This window comes from Myotis yumanensis, unplaced genomic scaffold (genome assembly GCF_028538775.1).
Source record: "Myotis yumanensis isolate MYYU_CA2020_CCGP unplaced genomic scaffold, mMyoYum1.0.hap1 SCAF_8, whole genome shotgun sequence".
NCBI lineage: Eukaryota > Metazoa > Chordata > Mammalia > Chiroptera > Vespertilionidae > Myotis > Myotis yumanensis.
In genome coordinates this window covers 40,172,540-40,188,332 of record NW_027223759.1, presented here as the reverse complement: position 1 = coordinate 40,188,332, position 15,793 = coordinate 40,172,540, and the positions used below count along the sequence as shown (strand labels likewise).

General features: G+C 40.1%; 1 protein-coding gene and 1 pseudogene across 5 annotated transcripts; both read right to left on the bottom strand.

The window, feature by feature from the left end:
- Positions 1-1,206: 1,206 nt before the first annotated feature.
- On the bottom strand, positions 1,207-3,073 carry LOC139015475 (ADP-ribosylation factor-like protein 15 pseudogene; annotated as a pseudogene).
- A 130-nt stretch (positions 3,074-3,203) lies between these two features.
- On the bottom strand, positions 3,204-14,111 carry FKBP7 (FKBP prolyl isomerase 7). 5 transcript variants are annotated; one of them, XM_070423403.1, is made up of 4 exons: positions 13,800-14,111; positions 12,197-12,348; positions 7,659-7,792; positions 3,204-3,532 (listed from the first exon to the last, which is right to left on the bottom strand). In XM_070423403.1, exons 1-4 carry the CDS (start codon positions 14,006-14,008, stop codon positions 3,371-3,373), a joined length of 657 nt encoding a protein of 218 aa, XP_070279504.1. In that variant the 5' UTR covers positions 14,009-14,111; the 3' UTR covers positions 3,204-3,370. The 5 variants fall into 5 exon arrangements, 3 of the variants coding, with proteins under 3 accessions (XP_070279504.1, XP_070279505.1, XP_070279506.1); XM_070423404.1 differs by having other exon boundaries at positions 7,659-7,789; XM_070423405.1 differs by having other exon boundaries at positions 3,420-3,528.
- Between the last annotated feature and the right edge of the window lie 1,682 nt (positions 14,112-15,793).

Genomic DNA, 15,793 nt, shown 5'->3' with positions numbered 1-15,793 from the left:
GGGCCACTTAGAATCGCAAGTGGTCAAAAGTCTACAAAATGTGCCCAAGCGTATTTCAACTACAAACCTTTATAGCCCCGATTGCTCCTGATTTAGAAAAGGCCAAAGGTGCCAAGCTTCAGGAAAACTGTGCATTCATCTCTATGCAACTTCACCATGTCAGAGAAACGAAACAAAACGTTCCTTGCAAAGACTGACTGAGCGCTAGAGTTGTGTACTTGCCACAGCCCCCCGCGTACTGGTAGGGGCACATGGAGACCCCGGAAAATCGAGGTTTACATGGGAAATAGCGACACGCCTTTTCACGGAACGGGGACACTGCAGGCCCCACGACACTACGTGAGTGCGTGACGGCTGGATGGACACATGATTCTCGTCAGTCAAACCCACGCCGCTCACACCATTGTCGGCACAGACAAGCCTGTTGGGTGGCTGTTAAAAATGTTACCTGTTATTTTAAAAAATTATTTTTTTCTATTTTAATCAGACACAAGATTTTTAGAAAAAGACCCCGATAGTAAGTTGCAGCTCGGCTTTGTGCAGGACAACCTTTCCGTTAAAAAACGCCGAGGGCTCGCTGACGCAGGAATCGGACGCGAGCGCTGGGCCTCGGTGTCCTGGAATGCGTCTCGGAACCGGGAGCGGGGACTTCAGACGCAGGGACGGAAACAATGCGTCGTGTCCCTAAATCCTCAGTCGCTTTCCCGCGGCGGACGGTCCATCCTGATGCGGGTTCCTTGAAGTTTCTGGTGCTCATTTTCCTCCCATCATCTATCAGGCCAGTATACAAAAAACTAAAAAATAACATAACATACCCCCGGAGAGATGGTGAAATGAGACACATACTCTGGGGAGCCCAGTCACAGAGCACTGCGCCCCAAACAGGGGGGCGGAGGCAGGGCTCCGAGCCTCCCGGATCCTTCCGGGGACCGTGCCCGCGAGCCCTGTGCTCCGTCACCGCGGCACAGGCGGGGTGCGTGGGGCAGGAGAGACGCGGCGGAGATGGTTAGTGGTAAACAGAGAACCGAGTCTCTCAGTAGTGTGTAGTTGACGTTCATGCCGACGTGCGGAATATTCTCGGGGGCGGAGAGATGAGTCTGAGATAACAGGAAAACAGACGCCGAACTACGAGGACGGCTTACCCCAAACACCGTGAAATGAGAACTAGCACGAGGCGCGAGGCCCGGGAACTGCTCCTCGCCAGGCTCACATCCTCGCGGCCTCCTGGTCCTTCTCCTCCAGCAGCTGGATGAGCCGGGAGAAGCCGTCCTTCAGCGCCGCCACGTCGCCCAGCGAGCAGGGCTGCAGGGTCCAGCGCTGTCCGCGCGCCAGCGGCTCCAGCTCCGAGTACTTTTTGACCTCCTGGGCAGAGCGGGCGGCCGGCTTGTCCTGGTGGCTGGCGAGGATGAGGAAGGGCAGCGTGCAGAGCTGCGGGTGCTGCAGGGCCGAGTGCAGCTCGCTGCGGGCCGTCTCCAGGTCGCCCTCCGAGGACGCGCTGTCCAGCACGAAGATCACGCCCTGGGAGCCCTGGTAGTAGCGGCTCCAGTACTTGCGGATGTGGTCGGCCCCTCCGAGCTCCTTCACATTCAAGACGGCGTTCTGGAAGGGCACTGCCTTTATACTAAAACCGGTGGTCGACACGACGTGCTCGGGGCTCTCGCTGCAGAGCCGGGACAGCAGGCTGGTCTTGCCGGAGCCCGGGAGGCCTATGCAGACGAGGTCATACTCGGGGCGTGCGGGCGGGGGTCCCTTGCAGCACAGCGCTCGGAAACACAGATAATCCACGTACAGAAGCCCTCAGGTCCGGGGAGACCAGGCACCCAGGGAGACCAGGCACCCAGCGCCCTCAGCATCCGGAAGGGCTCCGAACCCAGAAAAAAGAGCGACCTGTTTATTGTCTTGTTACATCTGTATTTATACCAGTCGATTTTAATCCTGTCAATTTCTATTACAAAGGTTAGGGCGTTTCTTATCTCCATTCCAGGGAGTAAAGATTATGTAGTTTAAGCATGATTGTTCTTAGTTAAAGTGATTAACTACCCGCCTGGCACTTAGTTAAGGGGTTTTATCCCCTCCCTAACTTCAGGGGAAAATCCCTACCTGGGGAAACAACCTTTCTCGACCTTGGTTAAAACACATAGCGCTAAGGGGAGCAAACATATTAAGAACAGTATGCTATATACGCCAGGTCCCTTGAAACATATGCTGTGCAGATGTTTCTTTCCTGCAGCGACTGTGTCAAGCAGCAAGGATGGACCGGCTTCCGGCATACATTTATCAAAAATTTGATGGCATGTCATTTTGTAATGTTCATTCATTCATGATTAATAACAAAATCATTGTGAAATGAAGTGACATAGGATAGAGATACTAGAGGAAAGGAACTACGAACTAAGAAATACCATGACATCAATTTAAAATCAAGACAAAAAGTTAGGGATGATAGATATAAAAGCCTATGAGAAGGAAGAGGAGTGGCACATTTATCATGATGTCTAAAGGAGTACAAGACTCAAAGCAGTCCAGACTGTATTATGCAGGGGTCCTCAAACTACAGCCTGCGGGCCACATGCAAATACAAATATTGTATTTGTTCCCGTTTTGTTTTTTTTACTTCAAAATAAGATATGTGCAGTGTGCATAGGAATTTGTTCATAGTTTATTTTTTAAACTATAGTCCGGACCTCCAACGGTCTGAGGGACAGTGAACTGGCCCCCTGTTTAAAAAGTTTGAGGACCCCTGGTTATGTCTGCTATAAGAGGCACGATTTGATCAAACATCTTTAACAATTCCCCATTGGAACAAATATATAAAGTCAGAAGCTTGCACCAAAAAGTACAGAGACCGTGTTGAGGCTCTCTGTGGGACAGGGTTATACAACATATTTTCCTGCATGCACACCAAAACTAGACTCTTCAGTTCAATGCTTTTTACATACTACTACCTACTCGTATGCTATGAGAGGTATAAACAGTAAAATGTTAATTCCTTGGTCCCTATTGAAAAATTTAAAAATGTGGGCATTTTAACATTTAAAACATTAAAAAATGGTTACTTACAACATGTGCACATGTTGTTAGGTTAGAGTTGGGAAGAGTTTTGTAGATTTTGCCATAGATGTCCTCCTATCTCTTGAAGCAGGAAAATTGCCCACTGGGACACACAGGTCAGTTTCATGGTGCTAAAACTCATGTTCACAGAATTAAATTTGCAAAATAGCCTCACATTTATTCCAAAGTTACATGTATTGAGGAGATCAAAATATGTTCTTATGGGATAAAGTAGAAAATACAACTTGGAGAAACTGACTTTGTTTTATATATAAAGTACAGTAAGTAGCTAAGAAAATTGAGAAAGTTTAAAAATATGCTATAGTTCATCATGTTGATATACATTGTATTCCTTGGGAGAAATGAAGCCATCACCATCATGGTCATTCTTCTTAAAAATATCTTCTAAAACTGCATTCTGATATGACTTGTCACGTGGCTTATCATCTTTTTCAAAGTCCTTTTTCAGGTACTGATCTATCTAGAGAGCCAAAATAACATTTCATTAATAAGAATTCACAATACATTTCTAGTAACTTTGAAGAAATGTTTCATAAAGAAACTCATAAGGAAGAAATGCTTATAATAAGTGAAATAAAATTTTAAAAAGCTGCTTGAGGTCTTATTTTTTTAACCTTTGATTCTCCGAAGAGAAACTGATCTTCCCCTGAGGTTATAGATGGTTAGTGGTATATGTTTAAAGATTAATATATAAATTGAATTTTGTTGAAACTAAATGCTTTCCAATAATCTACACTTGCCGGAAGCCGGTCCATCCTTGCTGCTTGACACAAACCACCAACTTGAGGACAGCTAAAATACCTTGACTAAAGAGGCCAGCAACCTTCTACAGGAACAAGGCTCCTTGTGTGCTCCATCCACTATGTTTATAGCTATGCTCACTGTCATTGCTTGCCAGTCTTCTTCCGAGTCTTAAACAGCCCAATCTGAGAGGTGGCCACTGATTTGCATGCGCTATCATTTAAAAAATAAAAAAGGGGGAATTTGCCGGAAGCCGGTCCATCCTTGCTGCTTGACACAGTCGCTGCAGGAAAGAAACATCTGCACAGCATATGTTTCAAGGGACCTGGCATATATAGCATATTGTTCTTAATATGTTTGCTCTCCTTAGTGCCATGTGTTTTAACCAAGGTCACCTCTCTGAGAAAGGTTGTTTCCCCAGGTGGGGATTTTTCCCTGAGGTTAGGGAGGGGATACAACCCCTTAATTAAGTGCCAGGCGGGTAGTTAAGCTACATAATCTTTACTCCCTGGAATGGAGATGAGAAACGCCCTAACCTTTGTAATAGAAATTGACAGGATTAAAATCGGCTGGTATAAATACGGATGTAACAAGACAATAAACATCAGATCCTAACCAGAACCTAGCCAGAGAACATGGCAAAAGATCCTGGACAGAACCTGGCTACAGAACTTCACTGGAGAACCTAGACAGAACATGGCAAAAGAACCTGGATAGAACCTGGCTAAAGAACCTGGTGACTGAACCTGGCTGGAGAACCTGGAGAACCTGGCTGGAGAACATAGCGAGAGAACATGGCACCAGAACTTGGTTGGAGATCCTGACCAGAACTTCCCTGGAGATCCTGGAGGGAGAACCTCGCTATGCTGATGAAATGAAACCAGTTTCCATGTCCTTCCTTCTTTGCCGACTCCGTCCACACCTTTGGGGACCCCTGGACCTGCTGGGGTTGGACCCCAGCATACACTGTCCACATTATCAAAGGAAACTCACTCTCAAGGATTTCCATTAATGAATAAAATACAAATTGGTGTTTTTATGATCTCTAACATTAATAAATATGTTGCATAATCAATAAAACCAACCACAGGTTTTAAAATATAATTTTCTTAATTGTTCTATGCTTCTATAGTTTTCCAAATCTATAGACTACAACAATGTCTCTAATAATAATGTCAAATAAAGAACAGATATTCTGAAGTATTTCCTTTTCTCTATGTAATATGGTATTTCTCTAAGCAAAGACATTATTATAAGCACTGCCTAACATAGCAGCTACTAGCCACAGACGACTACTAAGCACTTGAAGTATGATTACATAAAAATGAGATATGCTATTTGAGGGTAAAATACACAACAAATTTTAAAGGTAATAAAAATAACTTGGTAATTTTTATATTGATTTAATGTAAAATGGTAATATTTTAGATATACTGAATTAAACAAAACATATCATTACAATTAATTTCACCTGTTTCTTTTTTTTTAAAGATGTGATGGGACTCAATTATATTTCCATTAGAAAGCATTAATATATAATAAAGAAATCAATGCACAATGATCTAGAAATAATGTTCAGCTGGGCATTGTAGAGACAAGAGTATATGTAAAGGCTAAAGTTGAACCCTGAGAGGTTTTTAGCAATCCATATCCCAAACTCAATCCTTAGCTGGTAGACTTTAGTTAGAAAGGGTAATGGATCTAGCAACTGTTCTTAAATGGGACTTTGGTCCTATATGATGAAGATACATTTTCTTCCAAGTGAGCCTTAGAAATCCTATGTAGATATAAAGAATTTTAAATAGCATAAAATATTCCTCAGCTTCTAAATACATAAAATATATTTTCCTCATCAATATTGTCGACTATCCAAATGTACTTCTCTAATACATTGCAGTGAAGAGGTACAAAAAGGCAGTGCATAATTTTGCTGGCAATGGGGTCCATACTATTTCCACTTCGTTATTTATTAAAAACGCTGTATTCCCCTACTCCTCCACCTGACTTATACTGAAGAAATAACTGACTAAATCTTTCTGATGATGAAAGAAAGTTTATTTTAGCTCATGTGTGAAATCTAGACTTTGCCATGTACTGGTTGTGTGGTCTTGTATAAATAATTTAACCTCTCTGAACCTCAGTTTTGTCATCTGTTAAAGGAAGGAATCAATAAAAATATATTTGAAACAGATGGTAATTAAAGAAATAAGTAAAAACCTAAGGGCATAATAAAGTGGCAACATTTTAAAAGTTAAAATATATATATATATATTTGAAAAAAAAAGGAAGGAAATAGAATCTATACTGTAGGATTGATGTGAAGATTAAAGTCATGTTTACAGGTGTCAAGGAAAGATAGCTATTGTTACGAAAATCGAGCATGTTAAAATCACTCTTACCTATCTAGTGATAATGCAGCTAATCCCTGATACCCAAGAATGTAGGCAAATCTGGGCAAAATGTAGGTAAGCAGGTCTCTTTTTGGACTTTCTCTATTTCTATTTTCCAGAAAAGAACTGAAGATCCCCTAAGGTCTACTGAGGTGTATTCATACTGAAGAAGGTGTCTGTTGGTGTACAGGTGATATTGAGTGGTCTGTGTGCACAGGCTGAACTCTTGAGTACTATGTGAATTCATTGGCAGCTGCTGTTCATTCTAAAAAGGGTGATGGGTCCACAGAAAGTATTGTACTGGGAACAGTTTGCCATGCCTCTAATCGCTACTCTTAGGGAGAGGGGCATGATCCCCTTCTCTTATTCCTCTTCTGTTATTGATCAACCAAAGAACTTCAGGAAAAAGTCCTTACTAAGATTTTGGAGGAGGAAGTAGAATTAGGGTGGGCAAACGATTGGAGAAGGAAGAGGAAAAGAAACAGAAAAGGGTCTTACTGTTTTTATCACTTGAATCAATGACACAGTTGCCTATTTTTTTAAAGTGATTGCTGCTTCTTTATTTTTAAAAATATATTTTTATTGATTTCAGAGAGGAAGGAAGAGGGCAAGAGAGAGAAATATCAATGATGAGAGAGAATCAGCAATAGGCTGCCTCCTGCATGCCTCCTACATTAGCCTTGAAACATTCATGATGTCAAGTCCCTGAAAAAGGCAGGGTGGACTCATGACGAGGAATACAGTAGTGGAGTCAGATTGCTGGGTTTGCAGTCTGGATTTGCCACTTAGAGCTGTGGCCTTAAGCTAGTTACTTAGCAACCTGTCTGGGTGTCATTTGCACCTTCTATAAAATGGAGATGATGGTAATAGTGTTTACCTCATATATTGTCAAGGTCACATACTACTGGGTTTATAACTATACCTGGTACTGAGAAAGTATGAAAAATTATTATTACAAGATCTTTATTAATTCCTCAATTCATATATAAGACTAACTGGGGTGCAGAAGCTAGGTAGCTGAACTCCTGGGTTCAGTTTACTAACTTTGCAATCTACACAATTTAAATTCTTGCTAGCTTTTTTCATAACCTCATGTAATTAATCCTCACAATCCTATGAGGTAGGAATTATTTGCCCTGTTAGACATTCCTACAGTGCTGCTTAAAAGAAATCTGCTCCTGTAGCCTAGATGCTGGAAATGCCTCCTAGAGATTAGTATACTGTAATGGCCTTCTTGTAGGGAGAAAAGAAATTGAACAGAATGACTAAGTTTTGTTTTGAAAAAGCTTATTTTCTTCTTGGAGCTCCGATTTTTTTGTAACCAGCTCTTCTATTAAAAGCTAAGTAATCAATCCATACTAGGTATAAGTAAAAAAAATAAGAGTTGTAACAAAAATGTACTTAAAAGTGTGGTAAAAAAAATTAGGCTGTACACACGAAATCTGTTTGAATTACCTCGGTCTTGGAGAGTTGCCTGTCATTGTCTGTGTCTATCTGCTTAAATGTTTCAATACTTCGTGGTCCTTTGGTCACAGCATAAAGTTCAATCTCAAAAATCAATGTTGCATCAGGTGGAATCTTGCCTTCTGCTAAAAGTATAAATTTTAACAGTTTAACTTACATGAAGATAATGTTCAAATATTTACTCACAAGTAGCCATTACAGCACTATGATAATATTATTTTATATCTATAAAAATTGTGTTCTAAATACTTTTTAGAAATTTTTTCCATATGTTTTTAAACCAAGTCAGTTCTAAGAACTTAGGAGACCATTATTCCCTAATTAAATGAAAATAAATATCAATCATATAATTTTTATTAATATACCCATCGTTTTAAAGGAGAGAGAGCTGGTACAGAGAAGAAATGCCTGGGTAGAAAAATCTGAAAGCTTAGATCAGTAATCTTTTAGAAAATGATTTTGTATAGTTATTTGGGAGCATAAATAAAACATATATATAAATGTGTTTATCTTTCAAATTCTTTATAGGTATTAAAAATAAAGTGTAATAACAGAATAAACCAGTAACAATTTCATGAATAAATTTCTAAACACAATAAAAAATTTAAGTAGTTAGTTGAACAGATCTCCTTAATAAAGTTAATCTATTAACTGATATCACAGATGATTTTAGTAGTAGGCTTTGTCTATTTCAGATGTTCATTTCATTAAAATAACCTGCAGAAATGACTTGGTAAGAGGCAGTGGGTGGTTTGTGTCACTGGTATATTCCTAGAGTCTTTCAGAATGCCTGATTCTTATCACTCAAACATTTGGTGAATGAATGACAACTATCCTTTATTTTTAAAATGGCTAATTTTGTTCTTTTAAGAAAATAGTAATTTCTTTAATAATAAAAACCAGAGGATTCTCAAGTGCTTATATATTCCAAAGAATTTGAAAGTTACAGCCAAAAGGAGAGATCATCATCAGTCATCTCAAAGCCAGGCCATAGAAGAATCTTCCTGTGTATCACATGACTAATGTGACCATCCCAACCAAAGTAGCACCTATCACCTGATTTTAGAGTAAAAGAGCTAGAGATTGACTCAATGATCACTTTTTAAAACCCATTCCTATTCTGTCCAGTTACGATCTTCTTTTAATAAAACAATAATTAAAAACAAATTCCAAATACAAATTCAAATTTCTTAAGAAAAAATATTACAGGTTGAAGTTTCTGAACAATTCTACTATAAACATAGAAAACATTGCCAATTCTTTTTTTTTTCTTGCAAAAAACTATAGTATAAAAGAGAGAAATGTGCATTTGCTATAGAATTACTTGTATTTAGAGAACTGGATCAAAGACATAGGAGTTAATGTGAAGAATCTATACATACCACATGTACTGTTAATTAAAGCACAAACAAGTCACATGCATTTCAAGACATGCAGGGGTTTCTGCGACATGAGGCAAGGGCATTGTGCAGAAGAAAGACCTCTTCAAGTACTACCTAAAACAAAGTTATAACTTATGTTAGTTCTTAATAACTTATTTTTAAAAGCTTATTTGATCAAGAAGTTCTGTTAAGCAGTTACTTAAGGTCTACACTGCAACTTTTTAAATAATCTAATCCAAGCTATTTTAGTGCAGGTAAACTTGCAGTTAATTACATTCTAAACAACATACTTTTGTTTGGGCCTCAGTTCCTCTATGTGTAAAATGAAAGTGTTGGTGGTGTTACTAGTGAAATTCATTTTTTTAATATTTTTTGGAGACACTTCAAATTGAATATGAACCAACTTCAAGTCAAATTTCCACATCTCCACAGCAAGGGTTTTTGGTTTAATAATAGGTTAGGCAGCTTGTGTAGTCATCCAAACATAAATTAGTTTACAAAAAGGATAAACTAAGTAGTCGTTTGCCTTAAGGTAATAGGACTCTAGATGAGCATCTATTGATGAGGGATGTGGGTGTAGGCTGATAGGGAAGCAGGTGCTCTGGTAATAGGCAGAATGTGGAGGCATCTGATGGGACAACACAAGAACTGGAAACTGAAAATGAGATTAAAGAGACTGAAAGGCAAACGTCGCCTGTTATCATGTTGCCTAGAATTGGCTTCAACCTATGACAACATTTTTAGGACAAGTATTGCATTCAATTTTATTTATCTTCAATTTTTTATTTCTCTTCTCACTTCTTCTACAATTAAAAATAGGATATACAAATTATGGTTCAGTGGGAGCTATTTTGTTGGGACCAAATGATTGGTAAAAAGCATTGAAAATGAAGCTGTAGTTATCTGAAACTGTCTCTTGAGAAATTTTCAGTCTGACTGGGTCTGGCTTGCACCACTAACCTCCCTCCAGTCCAGTTTGGAGCAGTGGTTCCTCGTTCTTGCTGGGAAGAAGAGGTGAGGGAATCACTACTCTTAATGAGTAAACCAACAGCCTCAAAGAGGGCATGACGTTTCAATGAAATATTTGGGAGTTAATGACAATATTTTATTGGAGAAAATTAACCTTTAATTACTTTAATTATATACTCAATATTTCAAAGAGGTGGAGTTACTAAGGACTCTAAATAGAACGAAGAGGTGTTAAAGATTCTTTAGCATCCTTACATGGCAATAGGAAGCAAGGACTTAATTGAGAATGAAATATCAAAACTGTCCCTCTGACAGATTGCCCATTTCTAAAATTCATCTATTTGCTCCGCTTTTAATTTCGGTGTTTTTTAAAATTTTAATTTTGGAAAAATTAATAGATGTACACGGTGAAAAATTTAAACAGTACAATGTATTACAGAATGAGAAGAAATCTCCTCATCCTTGACCCTCAGACCTCCTTCCCAGGACCACTTCATGTCATCAGATGACTGTGTATCTTTCCAGATAGAGTCTACATGATGCATATGAGAGATTCTCCCTTGTACATATAAGCTCATTGAGGATGGGAAATCATTTCTGCATTGTACACAGCTTCTTTTTACTGGCTGAACAATAATCCATTTTATAGATATACCATGATTAACCTAACTGATTTCCTACTGATGGATACTAAGGTAGTTTCCAGTCTTTTGCTACCAAAAAAAGACTGCAATGAACATTCTTTTACATATACTTTTGTGCACATTCATGGTAATGGAACTACTTGGTCAGAGAAAATATGCATTTTAAATTTTGATAGAAATTGCCAGAGAGTTAGAATGATTTACATTCCCGGCAATAATGCATGAGCCTACTGTTTTTTCCATACCTTTGCCAACTTTTACGTCTTTGCAGATTAGGAAAGACTAAATGGTGTCTCACTTTTGCTTTAATTTCACCTTCTTTAATTATGAATAAAATTTAGTATTCTCATAAATTTAAAGGTTATTTGTATTTTTCGTTGTTATTTGTGGGCCACTTGTTTATAAACTTGTTTATTCCTAAGGGTAGGTCATTTTTATTATTTGTTATTAGGATTTCTCATATGTATTGCAAACATTTTCCCTATTTTACTGCCTTACCTAGCTTTTCAGATCTCACTCTAGGCTTTAAATATAGGTGAGATATTGAAAGATGCAGTTCAGTCCTTTCACATTTCAAGGCTTCTCCTAAATTTGGGTAATGGTGACTAACAGTTATTTCAGATGTTCTTTTTACCATGTTCCAGTGCTATCCTTTTACTCCAAAGTCATACGTTTCAGCTTCCCAAGTTTTATGATTTGACTTTGGTACTGCTTACCCAAAGGTATGTGCTATTTACATTTATGTTAAAAACAGACACTATGCTAAAAACAAATATGACAAACGTAGACCTTATAAAATATACAAGATCATTATGAGAGCTAACACTGTGTGGGAAGAACAACTCTGGCCAGAGATCCGTATTTGAACAATGTCGTATTTTCTTTATATGTAAAAACAGGAGGCTGGCTAGCCTGGAATAGATACAGCTAAAGTTTACTGTACCCTATAGTTCTGTAATTATTTCCTCTATGATTTTTAAATTTTATTTGACTTTTTGAGAGATTGAAAATTTTTAAATTGGAAGAAAATACATGTAACATAAAATGTACCAGTATAACCATTTTAAGTGTACACTTCAGTAGTGTTAACTATACTCACATTGTTGTGCAACCAATGTCCAGAACTACTTCATCTTGCAAAATTGAAACTCTATACCCATTAAACAACAATTCCCTATTCCACCCTCTCCCCAGGCTCTGACAACAACTCTCTCTTTTTGTCTCAATGAATGTGACTACCCTTGGTACCTAGTTAAAGTGGAATCATATAGCATTAGTTTTTTGATGATTAGCTTATTTCACTTAGCATAATGTACTCAAGGTTCATCCATGTTATAGCATGTGCCAGAATTCCCTTTCCTTTTTAAGGATGTATAATATTCCACTGTATGTAAATACCACATTTTGTTTCTCCTTTCATCTGTTAAAGAACACGTGTTATTTCTATTTTTTGTTTTTTGTGAATAGTGCTGTTATGAACATGGGTGTAGAAATATCTCTTTGAGACCGAGGAATAAATATTAAAACATCTTACCATAGCCTTCTTTTCCATATGCAAATGAAGGGGGTATTATCACTTTTCGCTTCTCTCCAGGGCACATATCCATCATAGCAATGTCTAGGCCTTTTATGACTTGCCCAACACCAAGAACAAACCATTTGGGGTGGCCTTCATTTTGTGTCCGGCTATAATAAAAAGCAACATTTAGGTAAGCTGATTTCAAGAAAAATGAAATCAAACTAAAAAAAACCTGGGCACCCTGGCTGGGTGGCTCAGTTGGCTAGAGCATTGTTCCAAAAAGGTTACAAGTTCAATACTGGTTGGGGTGATAAGGGAGGCAACCAATCCATGTTTCTCTCCCACATCAATGTTTCTCTCTCCCTCTCGATCTAAAAGTTAATAAACATATCCTTGGATGAGGATAAAAAAAGACAGCTGGGCATTTAGTTACATTAAAATTGGAGTCCCCTTTAACCATCTCTTTTCCCATACTATCACTCATTCTGAACCCCCTGGTGGGTGTTTGGCTCAAACTTACCTCATAATAGCCAGAATGAGGTACGATTTGTCATCTCATTTTCTTTTTGTCATTTTCACAAAAACTACTCAACAGTTAACTTTTTAAATGGGTCTTCTGACCCTACCTAGCGGTATGACTTGTCAAAATAATACATTTAACCGGTTTGGATTTGTTCTAAAAAATGATGGTGCAGTTTTAGCCACGTAAATATTTTAAAGTTATTTAAAATTTGTACCCTTTCTTCTTAAATTTCTTTATTTTCCTTTCAATAGAAAGAACTAACTTTTCCCAGGTCCTATCTTTATAGGTAATAGCAGAGATGAAGAAAAGACATTCTCCCTCTGAGTAGTAAGCCTTTAATTAAATCAGAGTAGGCAGTCATGGGATGAGGGGTCAGGTGGAGGACACAGGGCCCAGAAGTCATCGGGGAAAGTTGCTGTGTGTCTTCTTGACAGTTGGAAAGTGGCCAATAGTCTGTAAATATGGAGCTTCTGAAGGCCAGACAAAATCCCTTAAACTACCCTATCCAACCCTCTGTAAAGACACTCCAACCAGCAAAGGAAAAGTGTGAACATCCTTACACACTATGCCTTGACTTACGTCCGTAAGTCCCAAGGGTGATGGGAATGGTCGGCTGTGTGTGTGGACATCGTGTATTTTTTTAAAAAAATTGATTCAGAGAGAGGAAGGGAGAGGGAGATAGAAATATCAATGATGAGAGAGAATCATTGATCAGCTGCCTCCTACATGTCCCCTACTGAGGATCAATCCTGCAACCCGCAACAGGGGCTTTTGCCCCAGAGGAATTGAACCTTGACCACCTAGTTCATGGGTCGACGCTTAACTACTGAGTTACACCAGCAGGGCCATAGTCTCTTTTTTGATAATTTCTTGGTCCAACATTTTCAATAACTTAGAAAGTAATATTCAGCTTCATAGAGAACTACTGCATCTAATCTGATTTCCCCCTTAGGAATAAAAGCCTCAACTCTTACTGTTAAAAAACAAGAACCAACCAACCAACCAACCAACCAACCAATTAAGCTCCTGCATGCTGGAGGGAGGCTAGATTCTGCGCATCAACTGGACGTGACAGCGGTCCGCGGCATTTCCTACCTGCAGTAGAATTTCGTGCCATCTTTAGCCAGGTAGCCGTCATAATGGGCATTTAGCAGGTCTCCCTTCTTGCTAGTCTTAGAACAGTTTTCCGGACGATGCACAACTTCTATTTTCACTTCCTCTGTGCGCTCCTCTTCCTTTTGTCCCTCAGCAGTAAAAATGCCCCACACGTAAAAGAAAACGATTAATCTGAGCAACAAATGCATGATTCCTGGAGTTGGCCCCAGATGACCGCTGCGTCCCCTCCCGCGTGTCACTCGCGCCCTGTGGTCCTCCAGGCGGCGGAGTTCCGACGCGTGGCAGCATTATCTTACGTCACAAAGGGTCAGGGTGGGGCGGCGCGGGAGCCCCGCCCCCCCGGTTCCCCCCCCCGCCCCCCAGCGGCAGGGCCTGCATCAGTCTCTAAGGCAGCACTGATCACTTACTTGCACCGCTTCTCGCTGGCTCCGCCGATTTTACAGCCGGTTTCCTCAGGGTTCGTGTAGCAAAGCTGGCGTTTCCTAAAATGAAACTGGCAAAGACGAAACAAAACAGCCCCGGGTGGGGTGCAGTCAGAGGATATGGTTGTCGTTTCTGGGCATAACAGGCTTCTCTGCAGACCCCTAGAGAGCTGGCGGGCATCGGGGGAGGTGTTCCGGGGTGTCCTGGAAGGCCCCCGGCTAAGCCACACACGGCCCGGAGGCCTCCTGGGCGCGAGGAAACAGGCGCACTGCTCCCCACCTTATTTTCCACCGCGGAGCGCACCCCCGCGGGTCCTACCTGCCCCCCACCCCCGGGGCCGCCCTGGATGTCAGGGCTCAGAGAGGTGCGCCGTGTCGCTCTTCTTACCAACTCTGCCAGTCGGTAATCACATCGCACGAGGAGAAAACGAGGTACCGTGGTCCCCTCGTATCCTCATACCCCATTATCCTGCGGGGGCTATGTTCCAAGACCCCGTGGATGTCTGAAAGCAGGCTAGGGTTGAACCCTATACATATATTTTTCCTCTAATCCATACCTATGATAAAGCTTAATTAATAAATTGAGCACAGTAAGAGATTAATAACTAATAATAAGATAACAATTTAAAACAACAGACTAAAATAAGGGTTATGTGAATGTGATCTCTTTCTCTTTGGACATATCTTACTGTCCTGTACCACAGCATGGATGTGCTGGACACAGGGATGGCTCCTGTTTTGCAGGAGGGAGCAGGACAGCAGATTTCCTCCGGCTACTGGGAACAGGCACAACTGAAAACGTATGATTTGTTCATTTCTGGGATTTTTCCATGTAATATTTTCAGACCGTGGTTGGCCTGAAACCACAGGAAGTGGAAATCCAACGACTGAAAGGGGAGGACTTCCTGTCCCGTCAGTACTGGGCATTTTGTTCCAATCTCACAGCCAATATGCCTGAGGGATTCAATGAAGCCTGGCACAAAGCCAGCTTTACCTCTCAACATTGTAGAATGAAAAACGTTCGAACATACAGAAAAGGCTGAATTTTACTATCACCGTGGGCTTACACATACCGCTCAGATTGTATCAACATCTAACTATAGTTGATTTAGGACCTCTCCAACTACCCTTCTCTGTATCAATTCATTAATTCACCTTAATGCCAAGTGAATATCCAAAGACTTTTTACCAGAAAGGCTGAGGCCTTTATTAGGTTCTGGAAGGGGAGATGTCATTCTATCTCCCTCAGGGATGCTAAGAAAAGCCACAACACTGAGCATGCTACATCCGCTTTGCTGAAACCCTTCAAAATTCCATAAATCTGAAAATTACCGCCAATCCTGTAAGATGATGATCAATTCCAAATAGGATTTTTAAAAATCATAAAAGCTAGGGGAAAGCCCCCATTTTTAGTAAAGCCAACTCCAAACTGATTCCACGTTTTATCTTCTCAGTGGTTCTCAACCTTCCTAATGCCGCGACCCTTTAATACAGTTCCTCATGATGTGGTGACCCCCCAACCATAAAATTATTTTCGTTGCTACTTCATAA

What these genes read in the sequence shown, in the direction of transcription:
- FKBP7 (XM_070423403.1), bottom strand. Translation starts at nt 14,008, where the DNA reads ATGCATTTGTTGCTCAGATTAATCGTTTTCTTTTACGTGTGGGGCATT. An exon ending in GGCACGAAATTCTACTGCAG is followed by an intron (nt 12,349 to 13,799) that starts GTAGGAAATGCC and finishes TTTTTATTATAG; the next exon opens with CCGGACACAAAATGAAGGCC. An exon ending in GGCAACTCTCCAAGACCGAG is followed by an intron (nt 3,533 to 7,658) that starts GTAATTCAAACA and finishes TTGGCTCTCTAG; the next exon opens with ATAGATCAGTACCTGAAAAA.